At 42.0% G+C, this 23,064-nt stretch overlaps 1 protein-coding gene across 1 annotated transcript in view; it reads left to right on the forward strand.

Annotated features, from left to right (window-relative positions):
- The first annotated feature begins 5,069 nt into the window (after nt 1-5,069).
- Nucleotides 5,070-23,064, forward strand: part of kcnh7b (potassium channel, voltage gated eag related subfamily H, member 7b) — a 28,860-nt gene continuing 10,865 nt past the window's right edge. The window contains exons 1-7 of the mRNA XM_040200662.2: nt 5,070-5,760; nt 6,134-6,364; nt 13,813-13,968; nt 17,107-17,544; nt 18,174-18,385; nt 20,297-20,722; nt 22,319-22,718. Of these exons, the coding sequence (XP_040056596.1) occupies nt 5,685-5,760; nt 6,134-6,364; nt 13,813-13,968; nt 17,107-17,544; nt 18,174-18,385; nt 20,297-20,722; nt 22,319-22,718 (1,939 nt within the window). The 5' untranslated portion in view covers nt 5,070-5,684. The remainder of the gene's footprint in view (nt 5,761-6,133; nt 6,365-13,812; nt 13,969-17,106; nt 17,545-18,173; nt 18,386-20,296; nt 20,723-22,318; nt 22,719-23,064) is intronic.

The following is a 23,064-nucleotide window of genomic DNA, read 5'->3' on the forward strand; positions in this document are numbered from 1 at the left end:
CATTAGTTGTGTAACCACAGAGTGATGAATGTCATCCTGTTCACTCACAAGCACCACAACTTTTTGTTGAACAAAGAAATAAAGGTCACCTACGATGCAAAATGCACTTCTCATGGCTTTTAAACATAATGTGTCTGTACACACAGACACGTTTAAAGTTTTGCTCCTGCTCCATCTATAAAACCTGTGGAAAAAATAGAAGACCCAAATAGGTTTGGAATTACAAGTCCCAAGCCATTTATGGATTTCATTGTGGTTCTGCAAAACGACCTTCAGCCAGCCATCCCCCCCTGGGACGGATGTCTGTGACCCAATCTCAAAGTTGGAGCTGTCAAGTTTTCAAAGTCTGTATGCTGCGCGAGCTGAGAAGAGGCACCTGTTGATGAGAGCGGAGAAGAAATAATGATCAAAGTCTGTAAACGTCTTATTGCTGATTGTTAACTTGAAAACTTGGAAACGTGAATTCTTGTTTTAGTTTCTTCTTTAATTTACCTCTGTTTTGACCCTGCCTGCCTTTCGACCCCAGATTCTTTGCCTGCTCATTTTCGGATTTGTTCGCCTTCCTGATTGCCACCCTGGTTCTGACCTCTGCCTGTTGACTTGTTTGCCCTCTGACAGATCTCCCGGTTTTGACCTTGTCTGCCCCATTGATTAAAACCTACTAGTTCCTTCCATCTTGGTCTGAGTCGTGCTTTTGGGCCCCGTCGTGCACCGGTACCAGTAGCCGTGACAGTACAATCTGGCCACTGTTACGGCTACTGGTACCGTGACAGTGGCCAGTGAAACCATCCCACGTTTACATCAGTTATTCCACCTTCAGTTACGTTGACATGCTGCTTCTCCTCGGTAAGTGTAACTAATAGTGGGTACTCATGAAAACATGAAGACAGCTCCTACACGCGTCAATATTCCATTATTATGATGAATTTCTTTTTTTTCATCATCAAATATTAACCTTGCTACTGTTCACTAATCATCGTTACATGGATGTGTAGCTATAAAATATCTCTACACACATGACTTTGTCTGACCTCTGTCAATCACTTGTCACAAATGCAGCTGTCAAGATTGACGTAAAAGAGTAATGAGTAAAGATCAATTTTAAGGTTCACTGAGTTAAGGCGTTAATAGTAGGCAAGGTAAATAGTACTTTTTACTTAAGCTGTGATCTTGGTTGAAAATGAAGTACATATTGCTCCACTTCAAAATACAATTTTTCTTATGCGAGTCCTGTGTTTATTTTTTCACGATGAGATTTTAATGAGCCGGTTATTCAAGGGAAAGGTGTTCCTATAACTCCGTGTTGACATGCAGTATCGAGATGTGCGGTGTTAGTAGTGCTCAGCAGAGACTGAGGAACAATCCCATTTTTCCTCCTAAAGCCTTGACCCCTGAACCCTCAGCACTTCATGATGCCACCTTGCTAGTGGAGGGACTGCATGGTCTTGAAATGGTGTAAAGTCGGACGGCACTTTTCTGCAACATGTTACCATGACAATGTAAAAAAAACTAAACCAAGATGAGTTCATTTCAAATAATCTTTTGCCTTTTTTAGTGGTCAAAACAGCGTGAATTTAATGCGTTTTTATTTTCCATCTTCAACCCTTAATGTTTTTGAGTGAATACAAGTTGCCTCTTTCTTTACCTTTCTTTTTTGCGTTTGCAAGCTTCCAATGGTAAATCCCTCGAGCAAGGCCTAGGAATGCAGATGCAGGTTCATGGCGGGCTTTAAATGCGCGAGAGCCCTCAAACACTCGATGACTTGACAGTGGGACAGCCCTAAACCCTTTACAGGAGCGCGCATCAAAGTCCCTGAGTGTGTGAGTTTTGAGACTGAGAACTAATCCCAATCTCCGCACTCACGAATGCGTGCAAATTTAAAGTCCATGGGGGTTTAGGGCTGTTACCACTGTCAGGTCGCTGAGTGTTTGAGGGCTCTCTCGCAGACATTTTGAGCCCTTTGTAAACACTTTGCGTAAATCTGGGTTTCTGCAGACTTTGGAATTAATACATTTTTATCAGTGACGTGTGGAGTCTCTCACTCTCAACCATTTGACGGGGGATGTTGAACAACGGGTCAACAGTGGATCAACCGGAGACCTAAGTGACGGAAAACAAAGAGGACGGTAGATATTACATTTGCACAGAAACATTAATGATTAACGATGAGTACAGAAAAACACATGTAAGTAGAGGGGTGCAGGCAGAGATATTACCCCTCTTTATTCAGCCAATATCTCATTTTGTAATAATCAGTAAATAGATTATTTGACAAGCCTGGAAGACATTGAAATCACGCCATAGACGGTTTAAAATAAATGCGCATAATTGAACATAGCATGTTATGACATTATCATAACAACATTACATGTTGCAGAAATCTGATATCCCATTGCGTCAAGCATTTAGAGGCTCTCGAACTCAACCATATAATACAGTAGGTGGCGTCATTTAAACCCCTTCTGGGTTTGCGGCTTTTGGGCGAACACCGGGATCGGGCTTGTGACTGGCCCTTGTTGTTGAATTACAGGCAGATGTGAAAGTGATAAGCCAAGAGAACCAGAACTTTCCAGACAGGTGGTAAATAGAGCAATATTTTGAGTTTTTATAACATTAGAGCGTGTAAACACTCATTTAAATATATAAACCTGAAAATGTACATAATTTAAAGGCATCCCTAGATTCCTTCTTTGAATTACAAGATAAAAGGTCCAGCACTGCGCCGTCAAAGTAAACATCGGCATGTTTAAGCCTGGGTGGTATGGGTTTGGGCATTTTACTCACTTTTAATTATTCATATTTGAGTAAAGTGTTGCCCATAAAATTGCTGATCCCAACCGTCATCCCCTTTCCTGTATATTGCACACCACTTTTAGATTTAGTATTTAATCATGCAACATTACTGAATATATGATAATTACTGCAGATAAATTGAAGAAGACAAATACTTAATGGTCAAATCAATATTTTTGTCTCCACTTCTTTTAGCTACTAAGTACATAATTCATGCCGAGGGAGATATTTGTTTCAGATGTAATTCCCTGTATGACGCAGATACATTGTGAGCTGACCGAGCATGCTGGAGCCGTTGCACACTACAATGTGCCTTTACCCAAGGGCACACAGCTCTCCATGGGATATTGTCTCCCCTGTGTGCAGTGCTCAGTTAGGATCACCCATTGCTACCCTACTAGTCAGCATATATGACATTATTAATCAAGTACGTTTCTTGAAGTGTGATACACAAAACAATGATACTTCTCGCATCAGTTAATATACTGTAACTAACAGTTTTGACTCCTGTTCCAAAAAGGGACAAATCAATCCTTTGAATTATCGTTCTAAAAGGCTGAGCTAAACATTTAACAGGCAAGTCATGATCGTCTAAACCTAATTGTTTGTGAATAATGGTTTCCCTCCCCACCAAATGGTTTAGCCGTGGCTGTGTTGTGAGTGAAGGAAACATCCTGCAAATTGGCTTAATGCAAAAGTGATTTAATCAAACACAGCAGACAAAGTGCAGTGGTCTGGTGAGGTCCGTGTCTCTGGGTGCAGTGGGAAAAGCACTCCAAAATGATTTTGCAGAAAATGGAGTCCGAGCCGACCTTTGAAGTTTATCAGCGCAGGGCCAGACAAGACTTCAAATACCACAGTGTGTTTTTGCCCCAATCTCCTGAATTTTAGACAATGAAAGGTAGAGAAAAGGAAACCCTGTGCTATTTTTGTTATACACTCTACAAGCACACTACAAGCTGTGGAAGGTGACAAAATAAGTATTACATATTGATATGGCCTGCCAGGTAGACTAAAAGTACAACAAGGCATAACATTATTGGTGGTATCTGGTTAAATACACAAGTAATCTTCATATTCAAGAAATATGTGTGTACAAATGCTTTCATGTGTCCAGATGGGTGAGGACCTCAAGCTCAAATAAAGTGGCAGATGTTTTAAGACTGAAAGTGGGGTTTTTGCATTATGCATACCTCTTTCAATTTCTTTCACTAACCGACCGATGGCTGGGGTCTTCATGGACTGGACATGATTATATGTCTCTGGTTTACATGGAAACCGTCATGAAAGAAAGGGTACATGCTTCCACCCTGTTTCCCAGAGGTTAACGAGTGTGTTAAGTGTTCTCCGAGCAGCACCACAGACAGCGTTGCATTCAAAGTCATTTTTATGGAACGTTGTGTGGAAAATCAATCAATTTATCAACTGAGTGGTCACAATATCTTCCAGTCTCCTACATTAACAAGTATGCATACTGCTTCTCCGTAAAGTTAGTTAACAGTTTTGATATTTTCTACCATCCTTCCTGGAATATTAAGGTGTTGTTAATCACCTGAACCTTTCTAGCACCATGGACAGCAACTCCAAGGGACTCACTTTTGCCTGCTCTGGACACCATACTGGCTGATATTCATGGAACAGGTCAGATTAGAGAGCGGCAACATTGTTTGATGTCATGACGCAGATATCTCAGATACGCCTTTGCAAGATTCATGTGGGAAATTACATTAACCAAGCAAGCTCAAAACATGTTAAATTGTTCAATACTTCCTTCATTTTTTAATACAAACAAATGATTTAGAACTACTGAGCTTTGAGAATAACTAACTAACTGACATTTTAGGAAGTTTGCTTATTAGCTGAGAGTTGGAAGACAAGCACTTTCATGTAGTCATTAAAATCCAAATCTAGTCAACGGCTACGTAGTTTAGCATAGCTGGTATCTAGGGAATTCAACTCAACCGGAAGTTTTAAAGCAGCCTAATAAATATGTAGCCCCCCAGTAAAACCATGACTTGTTGGTTCACACTCGTTTCTGGTAAGATATTCTCAAAATGACTGCACCACAACAGTACATTTAGACACATAAAGGGCACAAAAAATGGCTAAAAATAGAATAGTACAACTAAAGCACTAAAGCGACTGCATGCTCGTTAGTCACTGGGCTGTATGTGTGGAAACAAATTCATTACAGAAGAGAATTCGCTTAAAACCCATAGTGCCTGTTCAGAAATACGACGTGGCGTAGTTTAAATTAATTCGCGACAGAAGGCTACAGACATATTCAGCAGTATGAAGCCGCGCGAGCGCAGCGTGCTTCACCGCCGTGCGTGCAAGGTGCGCGCTCGCTGAAATCATTCGCGTTCTTTCACGGGGACACACCGCAGGGCAACAACGACTAACGCGCGCGTTTATATATATTTATATATATATATATTCCGATAACGCGTCGCCTCGGTGCACGAGGGCTGGGGGGGCTTCTATCTCTACCCGAGGCGGAGGGAACTACGTCTCTACGGGAGCAACGTCACTCCCATCGGCGATATCAGCCGCCGCGCGCTGGATGCGCCGCACACGGCAGCGCGCAGGGCGTCAGGACCGCATCCGTCCTCCGCGCGAGATGCTGCGCGAGCACAACACAACTCGAGCGATCCTCCCCGGTTCCGCGCGTCTCGGCGAGGAGGCGTCTACAAGCGCAGGCGTAAAAGCGGGGTAAAAGAACTCCTCGGAGAAGTGGGGATACGGTGATTCTGGGTGGAGGGAGAGAGATGGTCCGTGGTAAAGAGAACGTCACGAAGAGCCAACATCTGTAACTTTCGGATTTCCTTGCTTTACAGTGGATTTCTTTTTTTTTTTTTTACTGGAGATCGTGGGATATTCTTTGTGTAAACATGCCTGTTAGAAGAGGTCACGTAGCGCCACAAAACACATTCCTCGGGATGATTATTCGGAAATTTGAGGGGCAGAGTGAGTATTTTTCTTAATTTGCAATTGATGCTCCCTGATGGGTCACAAAACAAATGTTTCAGCAAATTAAGGGATAAATAATAAGTAATACGTGTAATGCTATTTATTTTGCGGAGAAGAAAATCCCTCCCATTAAAAATATTTGATGTATATATATTTTCAATAAAAGCATTATTTTTTGTTTGTAGACTTTATTTCATAATAATGCAAATCTTGCCTAAATGTTAAGTTTCATGAGATTGAACAAATTCACCACTGCTTATTTTTCTGTACAGTGTCATTGATCCTAATCAACTTACTTGCTGATGGCTTTCATGTGTAAACATGATCTGCCACATGAGTGTACAATGCATATGTTTTTCTTTGCGTGCAGACCGGAAATTTGTGATAGCCAACGCCAGGGTGGAGAACTGTGCGATTATATATTGCAACGACGGCTTCTGTGAGATGACGGGCTTCTCGAGACCGGACATTATGCAGAAGCCATGCACCTGTGACTTCCTCCACGGCAACCTGACCGACAAGGAGGCCATCGGCCAGGTGGCCCAGGCGGTGTTTGGCTCCGAGGAACGCAAGGTGGAGATCACTTACTACCGTAAGGATGGTGAGTAAGTGACCCGCTACATCAGTGTGGCTGTCGCGAAATGCTCGTTAGGCCGAAAGGGTCTATTGTTGTGTTACTCCCGAGGAAGCACCTACGGCAGCGCCTCACTCTGCCCATCACTCCCCGGTGCGGCCTGTCACCTTGTTACCAACCAGCCAGAGTCGGTTACAAGATGGGTTTCAGATTCTGACATCACCCCCCTGACAGAGGAAAACAGGGTTTGGCAGTTAACTCCTCGTGCAAATTGAAGTAGTCATGCTGTCAGGTAAAAGTAAAGATATATTTATAGACCACATAGACCAACTTTGAGCCTTTGTGTAAATTAGCAGGTTTGTGAATACGGATTTAAGAACAATATCTTTGTAAAACACAGAAAATATGCTCAATAAAACCTATTTGGGCTGGTGTGAAGACGCCATATTATTTGTGTTTATGACAGAAGAGGTGTATAACAGTAGCTCGGTAATATTATGGATAAATCTTTTTGACACCTGTATGATTCACAACATCATGTGCATGGATGATACAAAAAAGTCTGGCTGCCAAAAGGATGGTGAGGATCTCTTAGTTAGAAATAGGATGAAGCAGTAGGTGACACACAGATTCTATGCTTTAATGGACAGAGGGAGAGATGGTGGTAGTGAGACAGAGCTAAGCTGTAAAGTTCAGAATTTTCTCTTAATTTAACCTACAATTTATGAATCTAAACACCCTCACGGTGCATTTCAGATCCATGACGTGTGTCATGACGTACCTGTGTGGTTTGCAACAAAGACGTACAGTAGACAGCGGATCAATCCACTCTTTTGTAAATTACCACAGCATTGGCAGTTTTGCTGTTCCTTCAATGCTGGACTGATGTTAGTCATTTATTTTGGGCCAATCCTTGTCCCAGCATGAATGGTGCACTGCAGAAATAGCAATCCTGAGTCAGAGGGTGTTAGTACGAAGTTATCACCTTGTCCCAGGATTGGCCGCCTCCTGTGATCCTCTCACAAGTTTTTTTATGGTCAACATGACATACACAGTCTGTAGAGAATCACAATCAGACCATGCTTATTCTCTTAATTACAGCTTGCATTGGCACCAACATAGACCAACATTTGTGTTTTCATCAGGGATATTGTTTACTCATATTTTTTGCTCTACCACAACTGCCAAGGCATACTTTAGTTATACTTTACTGTCTAAGCCGGAAGATAGTTCATATCTTATTTAATCATAATAAGCCTGGGGTTTAATTTTTAATTGTGAGTTTGATCTGATTCTAGGCCATGGGTAGACGGTTGATCTACAGTCAGTGGCCATGTATTATTTTTTTAATGTATTTTTAAGCTAATGAGGAAGAAATCAAAAGCCAGCTGCCACACTTCTGAATTAAATTGTTTCAGAAACCTGCAAGACGATTAGACAAGACCCTCCAGGGTATGTTTGTGAGGGCACGAGCAGCTTGGCTTTTGACACGTAGAATTTTAAAGCAATTTAATTTAGTCTGCCGACTCGCACGCATGTGCTGCACGCCATTGAAGCATCATGTGCCTGTTATTAAGTGTGGCGGATGAGAGCTCCAGAATACTTCCGACATCATCGTTGTTCCGTCTCTTCAAAATCTCCCCCCCCCGGTGTGCATCGCAGCTTCAAGACACAACTCTTAATACTCCTCAAAGGAATTTCCAGTGAGCGCGTGTGCTCATGAATAAAGATGTCAAGGCAGACAGAGCAGTCAGGGAATGAGCAGCTTACAGGGTAAATGCATTTAACTGGCACAATCCACATGCTCCCACTGCTATGGGAGAATGAAAGATTCATGGCACCTTTGGGAGGGACGGCCCCGTTGATTCAAGTCGCTCTGCAAATTGAAGCTGATGCGCTGAAAGCAAATGTATCCCGCGTCGCCTCGCTCGCCCGTATTTCAAATTATTGGTCCCCAGGCAAATAACATAATCCCTCGTATTAAACCCCTTCTGTTTCCTATGCACCTACTGTAGATTCCAGCTCAGGCGGGCATGTTTAAGAAGAACATAAAATGAATCCAAGAAGAGCTCAGATATGTTAGCTTGTTCCATTTCTCCCTTTCACACAGATGATGCGGCCACTTTAAACACTCATTGACTTATGATCTACTGACATGCCTTAAATCAGGGGGTTAAACACGCGGGCGGTCGACGGTCAGAGGGGCTAGGAGTCATTTTCAAGCGGGTGCTGCTGCCTGGAGTAACGTCGTAGTCAAAAAGGTCTAACGCAGGGGTGCCCACACTTTTCCGGCTCGCAAGATACGTTTCAGAGCCCCAGTGGACCTTTTAGGAATAGTAGTTACTTTTATAAAAATGCAATTTATGTCTTTCTGTAATTCTCACAATAGAAAAGTCACCCGGCGGGTCGCACTGGACGCCCCGGCGGGCTGGATTTGGCCCACGAGTTTGACACCTGTGCCTTGAATGCTTTAGTCTTAAGAGTCATTCCAATCGGACACAGTGTAGTTATTTTGTCCTCTCACATCAATAACTACAATGGAAAAAGTATGTTTGGGATTTGTGGGGCTCGTGCGAAATCAGGAGCAACAAAGCTTTGGCTTTTTCACAAAAATAAGTAAAAGGTTAAGCTGCTTATATGTTTTACCATTAAAAAGTAGTGGAACATTGTGGACTGCGGCACCGCAGCAAAAGGCCTCCAGCATGAGGACACTTTCATTTTATGTGCGAGAAGGTACCGCAGACACTGTCCTCCTCCTGCAATGATACCTAACTAATGAGATAAACGCTTTCCCCTGGTGGCTTTGTAAAGCGATCATTTTCCACAGGGTGTAATAATACTTTGTACCTGAATGACTCTTAACAAAAGGAAGCTGACACCGCGCAGAGAGAAGTTAAATGGAAAATGGCACCATTACAGTGGCGGCTTAGCTAACAGTGCTGAAGGACCGGGGGACATGTGGTGTGCGTGGGTGCAGGGTTTCATAGGTGACTCCCCACCGAGGGGACGGCCGGCCGGTGTGCCTCTGCTGATGGTTTAGTGGCAGGGGTCCCTACAGTGGACAAGGTGTCCTGCAGGACTCTTGGGTTACAGCGTTCCAATTTAGCACATTGTTCATCACGCCGAGGCCTCTTTGGCGTTTTACAGTACGAGGTGAAACACACACTCGGCTTTCCCAATGTTCCATCTGCTAGATGGAAATCAGCTTGTCCAGCTTGTCTAGCAAATTAAAATATGCCTAATGGGGTTTGCCATCTTTGTGCAATGAAAAGTGTGGAAACATGCTATCACTTATTCTCATTTCAAAGAAATGACACGGATACGGTGTCATTAGCAAACATTTGCATATTTATTTTAATGTGTGGTCTGCTGGCATTGCTTAATTACTACTTAATTATGATGTGAAACAGGTTTATTGCTAGCGAGGAGCAGCAGATGGAGTGTTGAATACCATATGAGTACAGGTCTAACTTTGCATTCGACAGGAATGTTCATACACCGGCTATTTTTATCTCATGGGATGTACTGGAGGTGGTAAGCAAACTGTCCTCCTCGTACCATCTGTGCTTTTCTTTTAATCAGTCACCGTATGATAACCTAAATTTAATTTCAGCATCCATTGCATTCAGTCCACCAAGATTTTCGCCAAATTAAACCGGAGAAAAGATCACAGCGCAACACTCCATGAATTGATAAATGTAAACACCAATAAAATGCAGTTTGAGCAGGAGCGGCTAGTTATCCCTGACGGCTCTTCAGACACTGATTGAAAATGAAATTAGGCCAGGCCGTGTAGCCTGCAGCCCCCCCGCTGAGGCGAGATGTTGCCACAAGGCCCAAGGACTCTAAACAAAGGGTTAGCTTGCATGGCCTCTCGCTACATGCCCCAGTCCAATTGGCCATGCCTCAGTAATGTTGCGTATTGACTTAAGCAGAACAGCCCTGAACAAGAAACATGTCAGATTCCATTATAGGAGACGTCCAACCGGGCAGCAGTCTGCGGCTATGCTGTTTAACAGCTCCAGTTGGGAATTGTGGTTTGTAGAAAGATACAAAAAAATCAGTCCTTAACTATATTAGTCATGTTTCTCCCCAAAGCAAATCAGCTGATGCAGATTAATATGAAGCTGCAATGCATTAATTGAATAAAAGGATCCAAGTGAGAAATTGCTTCTCTTTTTTAAATGAGATGCTATACTGCGGAGATGAAACAGTACTACTCCATGTATTTGTGTGTCATCATCAGTTTCAACGCAACTCTCTTTGACCTGTGAGTCATTATTGTAAGTGTCCAAATGATCACTTGAATAAATAATTGATGATGGAAATAGAATCTACAGTAATGAAATTTCCATTGCGAAAAGGGAGCTACTCTTAATACACGGTCCATTCATTCAAGCACGTGGTAATAACATTTATTAAAGGTCACGGAATTAATTGAACTACTGTCAATGATGTTAACCTCGTCCAGCTGCTATGGACAGCAGGTTTGAGAGATATTATGTCGTCTTGCTGAGGTGAACTGATGTAGAAGAGCGAGGTTGCATAGCGTGAAACCCAAATATTCAGTAGTTTTCAGCAGCACGCACGCTGTAGGCTACAGCTTACACGTGTACATACAGTGTAATGGGGTCAGACGTTAATCAGGTCAAATGTAAAGGTTGACAGGGTACTGCAAAGTGCTCGGCAGATGATGCAGTGGAGATAGCACATACACAAGGAGGAAACACAAGAAAATGAGTGAATAATAAATCTCCATCCCCGTTTTAGAATGACGTATGTCACATTTAGGGGAATAGAGCACTGCAGATGAATAACGCATAAGCCGATTAAAAGAAAAGACCAATTTGAAGAAACGTGCAGAAAACCCATGTAGAAACATCCCGTGTTGAGTTACACAAAACAAATTTACCGTGTACAGAGGAAATGAGACAACATATTGTTGGATACAGCATGTTCGGAGCTCCACATCAAAAAACTTTATATCAGTTTACAAACAGTTTTCAAAGTTACTAGCCACCAGCATTTTCAACAGCCATGATTTTGTCAAATGGGAATTTTATTTGATTAAATCTTCTGCTCTAATTTAATTGAAACGAGATGGATAACTCTTTTAAATGGAAATTACCAATGCACCAAATCCAGAACACTTACAAGGCACAAAATACAGCCTGCCTCGACTTAAGAACGAGCCACTGGTCAGGTGTCCCCGATTGATTCCTCCTGTGTCCATCATCTGCGCCTTTGCAGTGTATTCAAACCACGTGTGTCGCTTGTCGGTTCATTAATTGTCTCTGTCGTTGTAGCTCCCTGCAACTTGAGTTTTAATATTGATTATAGTGTTTTTGTGGCTGGAGAACCACGAGCCGACTTCCGCCACTCTCCCGTGACAGTTAATTGGAATAAAAATCACGCCAAATAAATCAAAACTTGTGATTTATATAATCTCCCCAACCCAAATATCACCAGTAGCCTCTTTAACGGTGTTGGATGTCAAAATGAAGATGAATAACACAGCTGTTCCTAAATCGATGACTGGGGCTGCGTTTCTTTCAGCTCTTAAATAGCTCTGCAGATCACGCGACGCACCGCCTCGGACTTCAGCTGCAGGAGAGAAAAGGACTCTTTTTGAAAAGAATTACCTTTGTTCACCAAGAAAGACTCAGCAAAGACCCACGTTTACAAAATCATAAATAATGTAGTGGTGACATATTACAAAATTCCCTTGTGCTATTATAGCACAACAGTTATAAAGAAGCTTTCCTTTGATCCATATTTGGCAGAGGTGACCTTCAGCAGGAGACCAGATGAGAGTGGACCCCCCCGGCTTAGCCTTTAAGCGTGACCATTGTTCTACCTTCTGGTAAAGGTAAACCATCTCACCCGGAAAAGGGAAACCAGGGCCTCCTTCTGGAGTCCGACGTAGGAGGGGACCTCGTCACCACGTGGTCTTGTGGCCGGATTTTAATTCATAGCGGAGCAAAGCTCACTTAAAGACTTCACTGAATCCATGTGTGTGTCTTATCTTGAGTGGCTTGAAGGTTTCAATTGACATGGACATGTAAATTCCTGCCTGGAACCATTGTTGAATGTCATTCTCTCATTTCCTGTTGTTTATTTAATATTGTGTCCCATTTAAGTAATAATCCTATTTCTTACCCTGAAAAATGAGCATATTGTTTTTGCAAACCATTATGTTATGTTATTGATCAAAGTTTCTTCCTTTTATACTGTAGACAGGACAATAGAGAATTAAGTGAATGATTTCGGGAAATGCAGGATTGTTAATTTTTTCCTGAAAGGGGGATTTACTGGGGACGGACTCACAACTATCTATTTCTCTAAGCACTGCTTTTCTACCTCAAGGCATAATTTAACCAGATAATCAAGCGACTATTAGAAGATGTTTGCATTATATAGATAATATGGATTTATTATCCACAAACCTCACATACACATGCTATATAGAGTATGTATTCACATTAATTCACACCATACTGTTGGAACGTTGAATTCTACCCACATTCTCAGAGTTGTTTTTTAAAGGTTTTTTATTGTCTGCTCAATAGAAAACGACATTATCATACTCTCCGTGACAATGCAGCATCACTTCTGTGATTTGATGCAGAAATCCTTCCAGCGGAACTCTGGCGCGTTAAGGCCGAACAAGCTCGTTATATTCAGTCAGACAGCAAGTCTACGGCTAATGAATGCTGCCGGCAGGGTGTCCGTGAGCCATGCGGAGATTACAGTGAACACGGGTAATATCTGTCCTCTGTGAGAAGCAGCAGCACACCGAGCCAGACGTAAGGACAGACAGACTAAGAAGCAGTTAGTATCAGATATATTAATTCACCGCTAAATATACTGAAAAGATGTACTAAACTTTACTTTTAAAAACACATATGAAGTCATTTTTGATTGTGTACTGAGTGATTTCATGGTATCTTTTTTTCCTCCAGCAGAGATGGTCGCTGTGATATTGTATGTCAGCCTGCTTTCAGAGGAGCGATTGTGTTGTTCTTTAGGGTCCAGTGAGTAACTCGTTTCATTGGTGGGCAGCTCTGCCCTCAGGCATCAGTGGCTTCCACCCTCAGCTATAACCAGTTTAGCTGATAAATTGGTACATTCGGGTCTCACGACTAAGTTTAGATCGTGGATGGTTTTCTGCTCCACGGCCTCACGCAACGTCGGTCTCAGTGATCGTGCCTATGAGCACATTTACAATCCTCTAAATTGGCTGTAATCTGTGCTGTCTGTTTGATATGTTCTACTAAACCCTGCTGTCCGCCCGACGCTGTGGCGCGCGCATTGTCTTTGTCCAAGTCTGCTAAGCTTAGTTATTTCCATGTATTGCTAATTAAAATACTTTATCTGAATGGCACATGCAGCACACATACACATATGCCCTGTTTAAACCCCTGGTATAAATGATTGTGTCTCTTTTTGTCACTGACACTTTGTCTCTCTTTCAGGGTCTGACTTCCAGTGTAACATTCACATAATCCCAGTGAAAAATGAGGAGGGCGTGGTGATGATGTTTATCTTAAACTTTGATTACATCGTGGATGGGGAGAGTGACAACTCCACAGAGAAGCTAAGCCCAACGTCGCCTACAAAGTCAGATCAAAGTGAGTATTTCACATACAATTCTCTCCTTACTGTGAAATGAGTGTGCCTGAGAAGGCATTGCTACAGAGAGAGATTCTAAAAATAGAAGGGCCGTTTTTGTCGCAGCTGCAATTCATTTGAAATTTGATTTTCATCCCACACCAGTATTTTCCCGGTAAAAACTTCTTTCATGAACAAAGCAAAAAATGTGATGGAGAAGAAAAAAAAAATAGCAAATCAAATATGATACCGTACCCGAAGAGTTATGGCTGGCATGTTATTTGTCATTCTTCTCTTACATTCTCCCTCTTCTTTTCCCCTCCAAATAAAACCTGTGCACATTTTGTGAAATGGCACTATTCCTAAATAGAATTAACTTCAATAAGACAAGCACTTTAAACCTCTAGCACTAATTAGAGCACTAGAGCTTTGCATTCCATTCCCTGAGATGCTCCTCTAAAAGATGATGCCAATCCTATATTATTATCGCACATGTATGATGATGGAATGCACTGTGCACACGCAGGGAATGAGCAGCCTGCTTAAACAACCCAATCTTGTTAAACAGTTCATTACTGACCGTAATATTTAGTTTTGTGTCTTGAGGGAGAACTGCATGTATATGCAGGATGTTTTATTAGGATTTGTGTCAATAAATGTCACTGAGACGTTGCAGCTCCCCACTCTATCGAGGCATTCAGTATCTCCCCGCTGACCGGAGCTCAGCTTTACACTCCACTCAGCATCCAGGGCGCTGACTGCATTTGCATCTGTACTGTGTGTATGCCCCTATGTAAGTTTGCACATGCATGCATGCGTGTAGTTTTTCCCATGTGTGAGCAAGTGCTACTCTGTCTGTTGCATGTTGCTAACATTGCTAATTGGAGTTCATCGCTTGTGAGCGTGCTACAACAAGGGGACATGTGGGTAGACAAAAATAGGATGTGACTTCTGATTAGAAGGAGTCTTGACTACATGCACATATCACACTTTAAGTATGACCTTACTATTGCCTTCCTCTTTGAGCAGCCCTTAGACAATACGAGGTCATAAAGTGTAATCTTACAACGTATTTGATTTAATGAAAGACTCATGCTTGTGATTTAGCTATGGCGCTCCATACTATAGGACCATATCACGTGCACACACTGTATTGCCTTATTCTTATTTTCCATTCCATATCCAGTGTTTGTTGAGGATGTGTCAGGAAGATGAATGTATACAACGTCAGCCAGACCTAAATAGAGAAAAAAAATTGATACTGTCGAAGAGATCAGGGTGTTGTGCCTCTGTAGCAAAATAAAATGTGCATGGTTTAGCATTTTAGGTCAAATGATATAGGAGACCACTCCCATAGAGCCCAGCCATACATTAAGGTGTTGCAGCCTATAATAAGGTATTTTTAGACATTGGGGAGCTAATTATGATCTGCTGTAGACAGCAGGCGAAAAGCCCTGGTTACAACTGGCACAATATTGAGCCAACATTGAGGGAAATCTCTCTTTCTCTGAACTGCCATCTAGAACACTTGAACATGCCTTCAGGGAAACAATACACTTACAAATTGCTCAGCAGAAAAGATTCTGACACAATTTAAATATTGTTGTTTTTGTAAAACGATATTGAAACTGTCACTGTAAAATGTAAAAGTAAAGTTTTTATAGCATAATAAAAGAATCTATCTTTGTGTGGTGCCATTTTCTATTTTATTTATTTAGGGTGCACTATATACAGTATATGTTGGTGGTGGGTTTGGTTGTGATCATTGGTACTACCATGTTTTACTTAAACCACTAAATGCACCCAATAAAGCTCAATAGCGCTAGACTTTTCCATACCACATTATGAGATCTTCTATAAACATTGAGCCGCAGTAACCTACCAGAGTATTGATGCAAGTGCATCAAAGATTGTTCCTATCACCTGCCAGCTCAGAATATCATCAGGTTCCTCTCCAGGAAACTAGTTGAGCGTTGAGGCTCCATTGTAAGCTGCTATAGTTATACGGAATGGCAATAATGTTATGTAAGGAGGCTGGTGAGAGATGGGTGCCTCACAAGTGAGACAAGATTCACTTTCACCCTCCTTCTATTGTTAATGAACCAAAACTGTCCCAAGCGGTCATTAATATCTGCTAGTGTGTCCCTTGTGGAAACTTGGGGTCTATACAAGAAAATTGGGGGAGGGTTAATAATAAGTTTATTGTACAATCTGCTTTTTCACACGCTCATGGGCACTGAAAGGCAATTTGGCAAAAGCACATCTGTTTAATCTGTCTTCATTTTAGTGCACTGATCTGCGAACACAGCAAATGCTTAACACCGGAGAATAGAATCTTCTGCAAAACATTGTTTTATTAATTAAAAGACATGAAGCTCCCGTTACAAAAAGTCTTGCAGAAATAAGAGAAATTGGATCCCCTTCTTGTCAAGCGACAAACGCGGCATGGACCTCTAATAAAAGATTCATTATAAATTAACATGGAGGCCTGCACACTCATAAGCAGAGCCAAAATCTGTTCATTTCATTATTTATAAGCGGACATGTTTCAGAACCTGATGTTATAAACGTGGGGCCTCCACTTAACTCTTATTACCGTTTTCTCATTACTGTATAACATCATTAATAATAGAACTTTGCTAATTAAATATACTTTGATAATACCCATCGATCCTTTTGTCGAGAAACAGGGTTTGGTTCTCCTCGTTCCACTTTCATGACCTTTACAATTAATGGAAATTGATCCGTCAATATAGTATTTGATAAAATTGCATAACCCTAACCCTTCTGTGTGAAAAACAATAATACCAAACGGTTGATATGTCCTTTTGTAGTAGTGATTTTAAGATATATATTTTAACATTTAATTATCTTTGTACAGGTTTGTTTTTTTAAATGCAATGTTTCGTATCGTGCCCTAATTGTCTGAATGAAAAATAAATGACATATCGCTAAACATCTGAACGAGTTTCAACAATGTGCTATTACTTATTATGTATTTTGGTATTTCTTCCCTAAAGCGATATATATCAACTATTTGCTAGAGACCTTTATTGTAATAACTGCTGGGTCTGTTGAAATTTAGGGTTAAAAAAAGATATATTTTTTAAATTATAATGTTCCTGACCTGTTTTCTTGTAATTTTTCACAATTTTCAGGAAGGAGTAGGTTCTTCCGCTTCCGCCACGCCGCTTTGAGCCTAATGAATACGAAACAATCTCTTCCGCAAGAGGACCCGGATGTTGTGATGGTGGACCCGCCCAAAGAGAATGAGGGCTCAGTGGCCCTGCCGAGCTTTCCGTCACCCACCAAGAGCATTTGCAGTCCCATTGAGATCGATGACACGCATGGCCTCATAGGCTCGAGCCGCCGCTCTTCCCAGGCCAGCGTCGGCCCTGAACCACTCGGCCATTCATCCCCTAAACACCTCTGGGACAAGCTGTACCAAACCGAGCCACAGCAATCTTCCACCACCCTCTCGAACACCTTCCCCAGAGGCAGCACCAACAGCATGAGGCGAGCCTCATCCGTCCATGAGATGGAGGCCTACAGCTCAAATTCCAAAAGCGTATTCAAGGATGGTCATACCAGTGAAGGTATGTACAGAACTATGGTGTAAAAGTTGGGCTTACAGCTCCAGCAGCTATTGGTGCAAAGTTCCCATCTGGCCCCTCCATCCCATTTGCATTAGAAATGTTGTCTTTAAAAGTCACATTCGACAGACAACATATGTAAGCAGAGACACTTATCTTAACTATCATTTTATTTAATCTAAATATTACATTGTTTGTTCTTAAGTTGCTCTGTCCACAAAATGCTGAATGTGAAAATTGCTGGATTAGTCAAGTGGGGTGGCTCCATTAAATCAGACCAAATAGTGAAAACCAAGTTTTGATTTAGTCACATCGGGTTGTATCTGCTCTCATCACAAGTCATTGTTTTTATTCTAACCTGCATGAATGTGAACTTGTATTATGTGACAACAGTGGCAGTTGTTCTAACTTTCTACTCTACACTTTAATACCCAAACAGTTCAGTGCACAGTATCATTGTGTCACCATAGTACCCTGAAATTATGAAATAAGGTGAAGCACCTCTTTAAATATTTGTCAGATCTAAAAACAATACCCTTACATTACTGTATTAACTGTATTTTTAAGCTCTGCTCACTACATAAAATGATACATTTTAAGTATTGTGCCACTGTTCTGTTCTAAACCACCAGGCGCCTTTAATCATGTTAAATCCAGCCTGCTTGGCTCTACGTCGGATTCAAACATCCATAAGTACAGCACCATCCAGAAGATCCCTCTGATTGCACTCAACTTCTCTGAGGGCGCTGATAAAAAGGCTCATTCTCCGCCAACGCCCGAGACAACTATCATAGCACCAAAGGTCAAAGACAGGACCCACAATGTCACAGAAAAGGTCACGCAGGTGAGTCAGTGCGTTTCCACTTGGTTTGATATTACAGTACATTCTAAACTGTAGGCAAACTCCACAGACATAATCACACGGCCTGGAATTTAATACTCGATAATCCTTTGTGTTTCCAACATAATTGGCTATGTTTGACGGGCGGTAGCTGGCAAAGTCATTATCTCTTCATCCCCGCACTAACTCCAAACGTAGTCATTTAATGGGGCACCTCAAAGGTGGGCTGTTGGATAATGTGTTGAAAAATGACATCCCACTGAGCCCCCATGGAACGATTTCATCTTTTTACTTGCAAGCCTTCTACAGAGATTCAGTGTCCTGCTCAAGGACAATGCAGCAGCAGGAATAACCCTTTCTGTCACACGGGCAATGTAGTCGCACAAATCCCCGCTGACAAGACCAGAAACACGGCCGATGGAGAGTTGCCAAGGCACAGCGTCCAACACAATTTGAATTAATGGATGTCTGCGTTTCACTTGATTATACGTGCATTAAACGTCTTAGGTTTAGGTAGAACATTGTTTGCTTTGTGAAAGTCAAACAACAACAGGGAAACCGTACACTTTTTCGGCAATATCAGCAATAACCGAGCACAAGAGAGGCCCAGGGACGTACAGTCTAAACTTATTCATACGTAGACAAACCATCAACATGATTAACCTTAGTGTTACTAACTAGGGAGCCCTAAGATATTCTATTTATCACATCTCACAGGTGCATTATATTATTATTCCAGTCGTCATTTGTTCCGAATGAATTTTTTCCCTCATTGTCATTGTTTTTATAATGTCATCTGAATTTGTGCTCCTTAAACCAATGTTTTCATACCGATGTATTTGGGTCTTTGGGCACGCCAGTCAAAAGCGATGGAAAAGCATTTTTATTAGATGTCATTTATCTTTGACCGGCTGTCAGCCGCGGGTCCTGGTTCAAACTGCCCCGCACTCTCACTGGCATTCTGTCAGGTATTTGGAAGGAGACAGACACAGAAGCAGCCGGCACAGATTTCCTCATGTTCTGTCTATTTCTGTCCTACACAGTATGCAAATGAACTGTCAATTATAAAATAAAATAATAATAATCCGTCTCATGGGACCGCAATTGGTAGTCCTTGAATCTTTATTATGTAAGTAGGATGACAGCAAACCGCCTTCCCTCCCTGCTGACGTTAGTTTAGAGTTTTGAGATCTACTTCCTGACTGCTAGCTGGGGACATCTATAATTCATCTGTGGAGGATAGGGGGATGTATACTGGAATTAATAAAAAAAGACCTGCCGAACTCCTGCACTATTTTCCATCCTCTTTCTGTGTCTGCTACTGCTTATGAAACAGGGATTTGTGGTTTCCTGATCACAGTGAATAATCATTAGATCATGAGTTCGGGAGGTCAATTAGAAAGGACTTCTGTTTACCAAAATATATGTATAAACGTGTCTATCAGCACAGTTCATGACGCTTCTCTATGACGCCAAAGTTCAGCAAAGTACTCCAAGGTTTTACTAAGAATATGGAATAAGCCACCGGCAGTCAGTGAAATTATTTATGGGGCTGGTGCACGGACGGGTCATCTACTTGTCATCCTGGAGTGGCTGATGCTGTTTGACTGCAGAGCACTTACCTTTGTATGTCACAGTTGCTGTCAAATCAGTCCTTGAAGGCTTAAAGCTGTTGAAATCACTTGCTGGGCCTCAGCCATGATGATCATAAGTACTTGAAGGTGTCTTTGATACAAGTGTCAAAAGGAATATCAGCAAAGAAAAACACTGTTAGCATCAATTTAGAAAATTCAATTTTTCAGTAATTCAATCAAGATGTTGATCCGCAATAAATTGAAGAGGCGTTTAAAAAGTGGAGAGCTGTCATCGGGTGCTTTCCCTTCCCGTCGTGACCCTCGTTTACCTCTCCTCCAGGTCCTGTCACTCGGAGCCGATGTTCTTCCAGAGTACAAACTCCAGACCGCCCGCATCGACAAGTTCACCATCCTCCACTACAGCCCCTTCAAAGCTGTGTGGGACTGGCTGATTCTGCTGCTGGTCATCTACACTGCGATCCTCACTCCTTACTCTGCTGCTTTTCTTCTCAATGACACAGAGGAATCGAAGAGGCGTGAATGTGGATACTCCTGCAGCCCTCTCAATGTAGTGGATTTGATGGTGGACATCATGTTCATCATCGACATCCTCATTAACTTCAGGACCACATACGTAAACATCAACGAGGAGGTCGTCAGCGATCCAGCTAAGATAGCGATCCATTACTTTAAAGGCTGGTTCCTTATAGACATGGTGGCGGCAATTCCCTTTGACCTTCTTATCTTTGGTTCGGGATCAGATGAGGTACGCTATCTCTAAAGCATGTATTTTTCATGTGGGTTTTTTTTCTCTCCCAGGGAGCTTTGCAGCACAACAAGCCTGCCATGTTTGCTGTGTTATCCATTCACAAAGTCCAGACTTGTGCCCATGGGGCCCTATTAAAGCCCGAATCTTTCTGTCTCTGCTTTGAAAGGATTACTTTAAATTGCATGTTTTTTCATACTTAATTCTTTTTTTTTTTTTTGAATGGTCCTCATTCTAGAATCCATTTACACGGATTAATGGCTTACCAAATGGCAATCAATGATGCATTTATGTGAGGAGCAGGCCAACAGGGCTTGGTTGCACAGCTTACATGCGGATGTGAGATGGCCATTGGTAGGCCGGGTGCCAGGCCTGCTCGCTGGTTTGTGGGTAGGATGTGACCCCTCAGGCTCCACTTCAGTGCTTTATCATGCTTTGTAGGCACTCTGTTACACCAGAAAAGCTCCTGATTATAACCCATAATAATCTTTTCAGCCGTGGTGGCTGCTGCTGAGTCAGTTCCCTGAATCACAACAAATCAGAAGGAAAATGGATGTTTGTTTCTCCAACAAACACAGCGTACCGTGAGAAAGAAATCGCAAAGCTGCTTCAAAAAGTTGCGAGTAAGACATTTTATCTTTTGCCGCTGGGAAATCCATGCAAACAATTTTACGTTTTGATTAATAATAATAAATAGTATGTCTTTGTAGTAACACGTTGCTACATTGTTAGCAGTAGCTAACAAGCGTGCAATCAATGCTCTTTAAACTGACATACAAGGTCCCACTTGACGGCATTCTCGTTCACAAAATAAACAGCTGAGACAGTGGCAGATGGTTTTCACAAGGCTTGTTTAATTTAGTGCTGTTCAGCTGTATTTTAGTTCAAAATGACTTCTTCAGGTATGCAGTGTGTTAAAGTGCAAATAATATTCAAAAGTAGCATATCTGTTCAAATATCTTGGATACAACTAATGAAAAAATGTCAGCTTTAAAAAAAATGTTTTTATTATTTTTAACAAAATCAGGATTTAAGGTGACGGAGTTGTTAAGGAGAGTGTGCCAACATTAGCTTGAATTTATTCAAAGGTAATTTGCTAATTGTCAGGTCGATAAATGACTATTGACCAATGGGAATGGGAGTCAGTGCTGCTTAACCCGTAAAGCAGCAACAAACTCGCAGGGAGCCACAGAGAGCGTTACTGCGCATTCGGTCTGGAATAATGAGGATTTATCTGTGAGCTGCTGGTGTCTCCACGGCTGTGTTCCGTTGCCTTTGAAGGAAAAAGCTGTGGGGAGTATCCACAATGGATGCTTTGTCTGTTTTCACAGTTGCCAAAGCTCATTACCTCGGTTCGGGGAGTGATCCTCTGTCACCGCTTCAGATTTGTTGTTGATTAAGACACATGTCAGAGGAAGCGGCTTTGGTAGACACGCCGGCCAATTAAGATTGTTTGTCCTATTGACAATTGCGTGACAAAAGACATTAGCCATACTTACCGAGATGTTTTAAAATACAATGAATGTATCGGAGTATCAATTAAACAAGCTGCCGCCTCACTTACTCATACAAATCCGTGCTGTACTTTCTGTTTAGACCACCACTCTGATTGGCCTGTTGAAGACGGCCAGGCTCCTGCGTTTGGTGCGTGTAGCCAGGAAGCTGGACCGCTACTCTGAGTATGGTGCTGCCGTCCTCATGCTGCTCATGTGCATCTTCGCCCTCATCGCCCACTGGCTGGCCTGTATATGGTACGCCATTGGCAACGTGGAGAAGCCCTACTTGGAGCACAAGATTGGCTGGCTGGACAATCTGGGCGTGTCTATAGGGAAGAGATACAACTACAGCGACCCTAACTCGGGTCCCTCTATCAAGGACAAGTATGTCACGGCCCTTTACTTCACCTTCAGCAGCCTGACCAGCGTGGGCTTCGGAAATGTTTCACCAAACACAAACTCAGAGAAGATCTTTTCCATCTGTGTCATGCTGATTGGATGTAAGTATGTTTTGGTCTTTTTTAATTCATCTTATTTTAGCATAACTGTATTCTGCTCTTATCCTGCGCTGCATTTGAAGTAAACTAAGTTATAAACTCCATTTGATCTGTTGCATGTATGTTCATCCTGGGAGATGGATCCTTCCTTTGTTCCCGAGGTTTCTGTAACGTGTCCCAATTAAGCTTTTAAGAGTTGTTTTTCTTTCTCGGAATCGAGGGTCTATGAACAGAGGATTGTGTGCTGCACAGACCGTACATGTGGAGAATTAGAATTATATTACATGAACAAAGATTTGACTTCGGCTTGACTAGACAACTGACATCTGATTTACTTGATCATTCTTTG

The sequence above is a fragment of the Gasterosteus aculeatus genome, chromosome 16 (assembly GCF_964276395.1).
Source record: "Gasterosteus aculeatus chromosome 16, fGasAcu3.hap1.1, whole genome shotgun sequence".
Taxonomy (NCBI): domain Eukaryota; kingdom Metazoa; phylum Chordata; class Actinopteri; order Perciformes; family Gasterosteidae; genus Gasterosteus; species Gasterosteus aculeatus.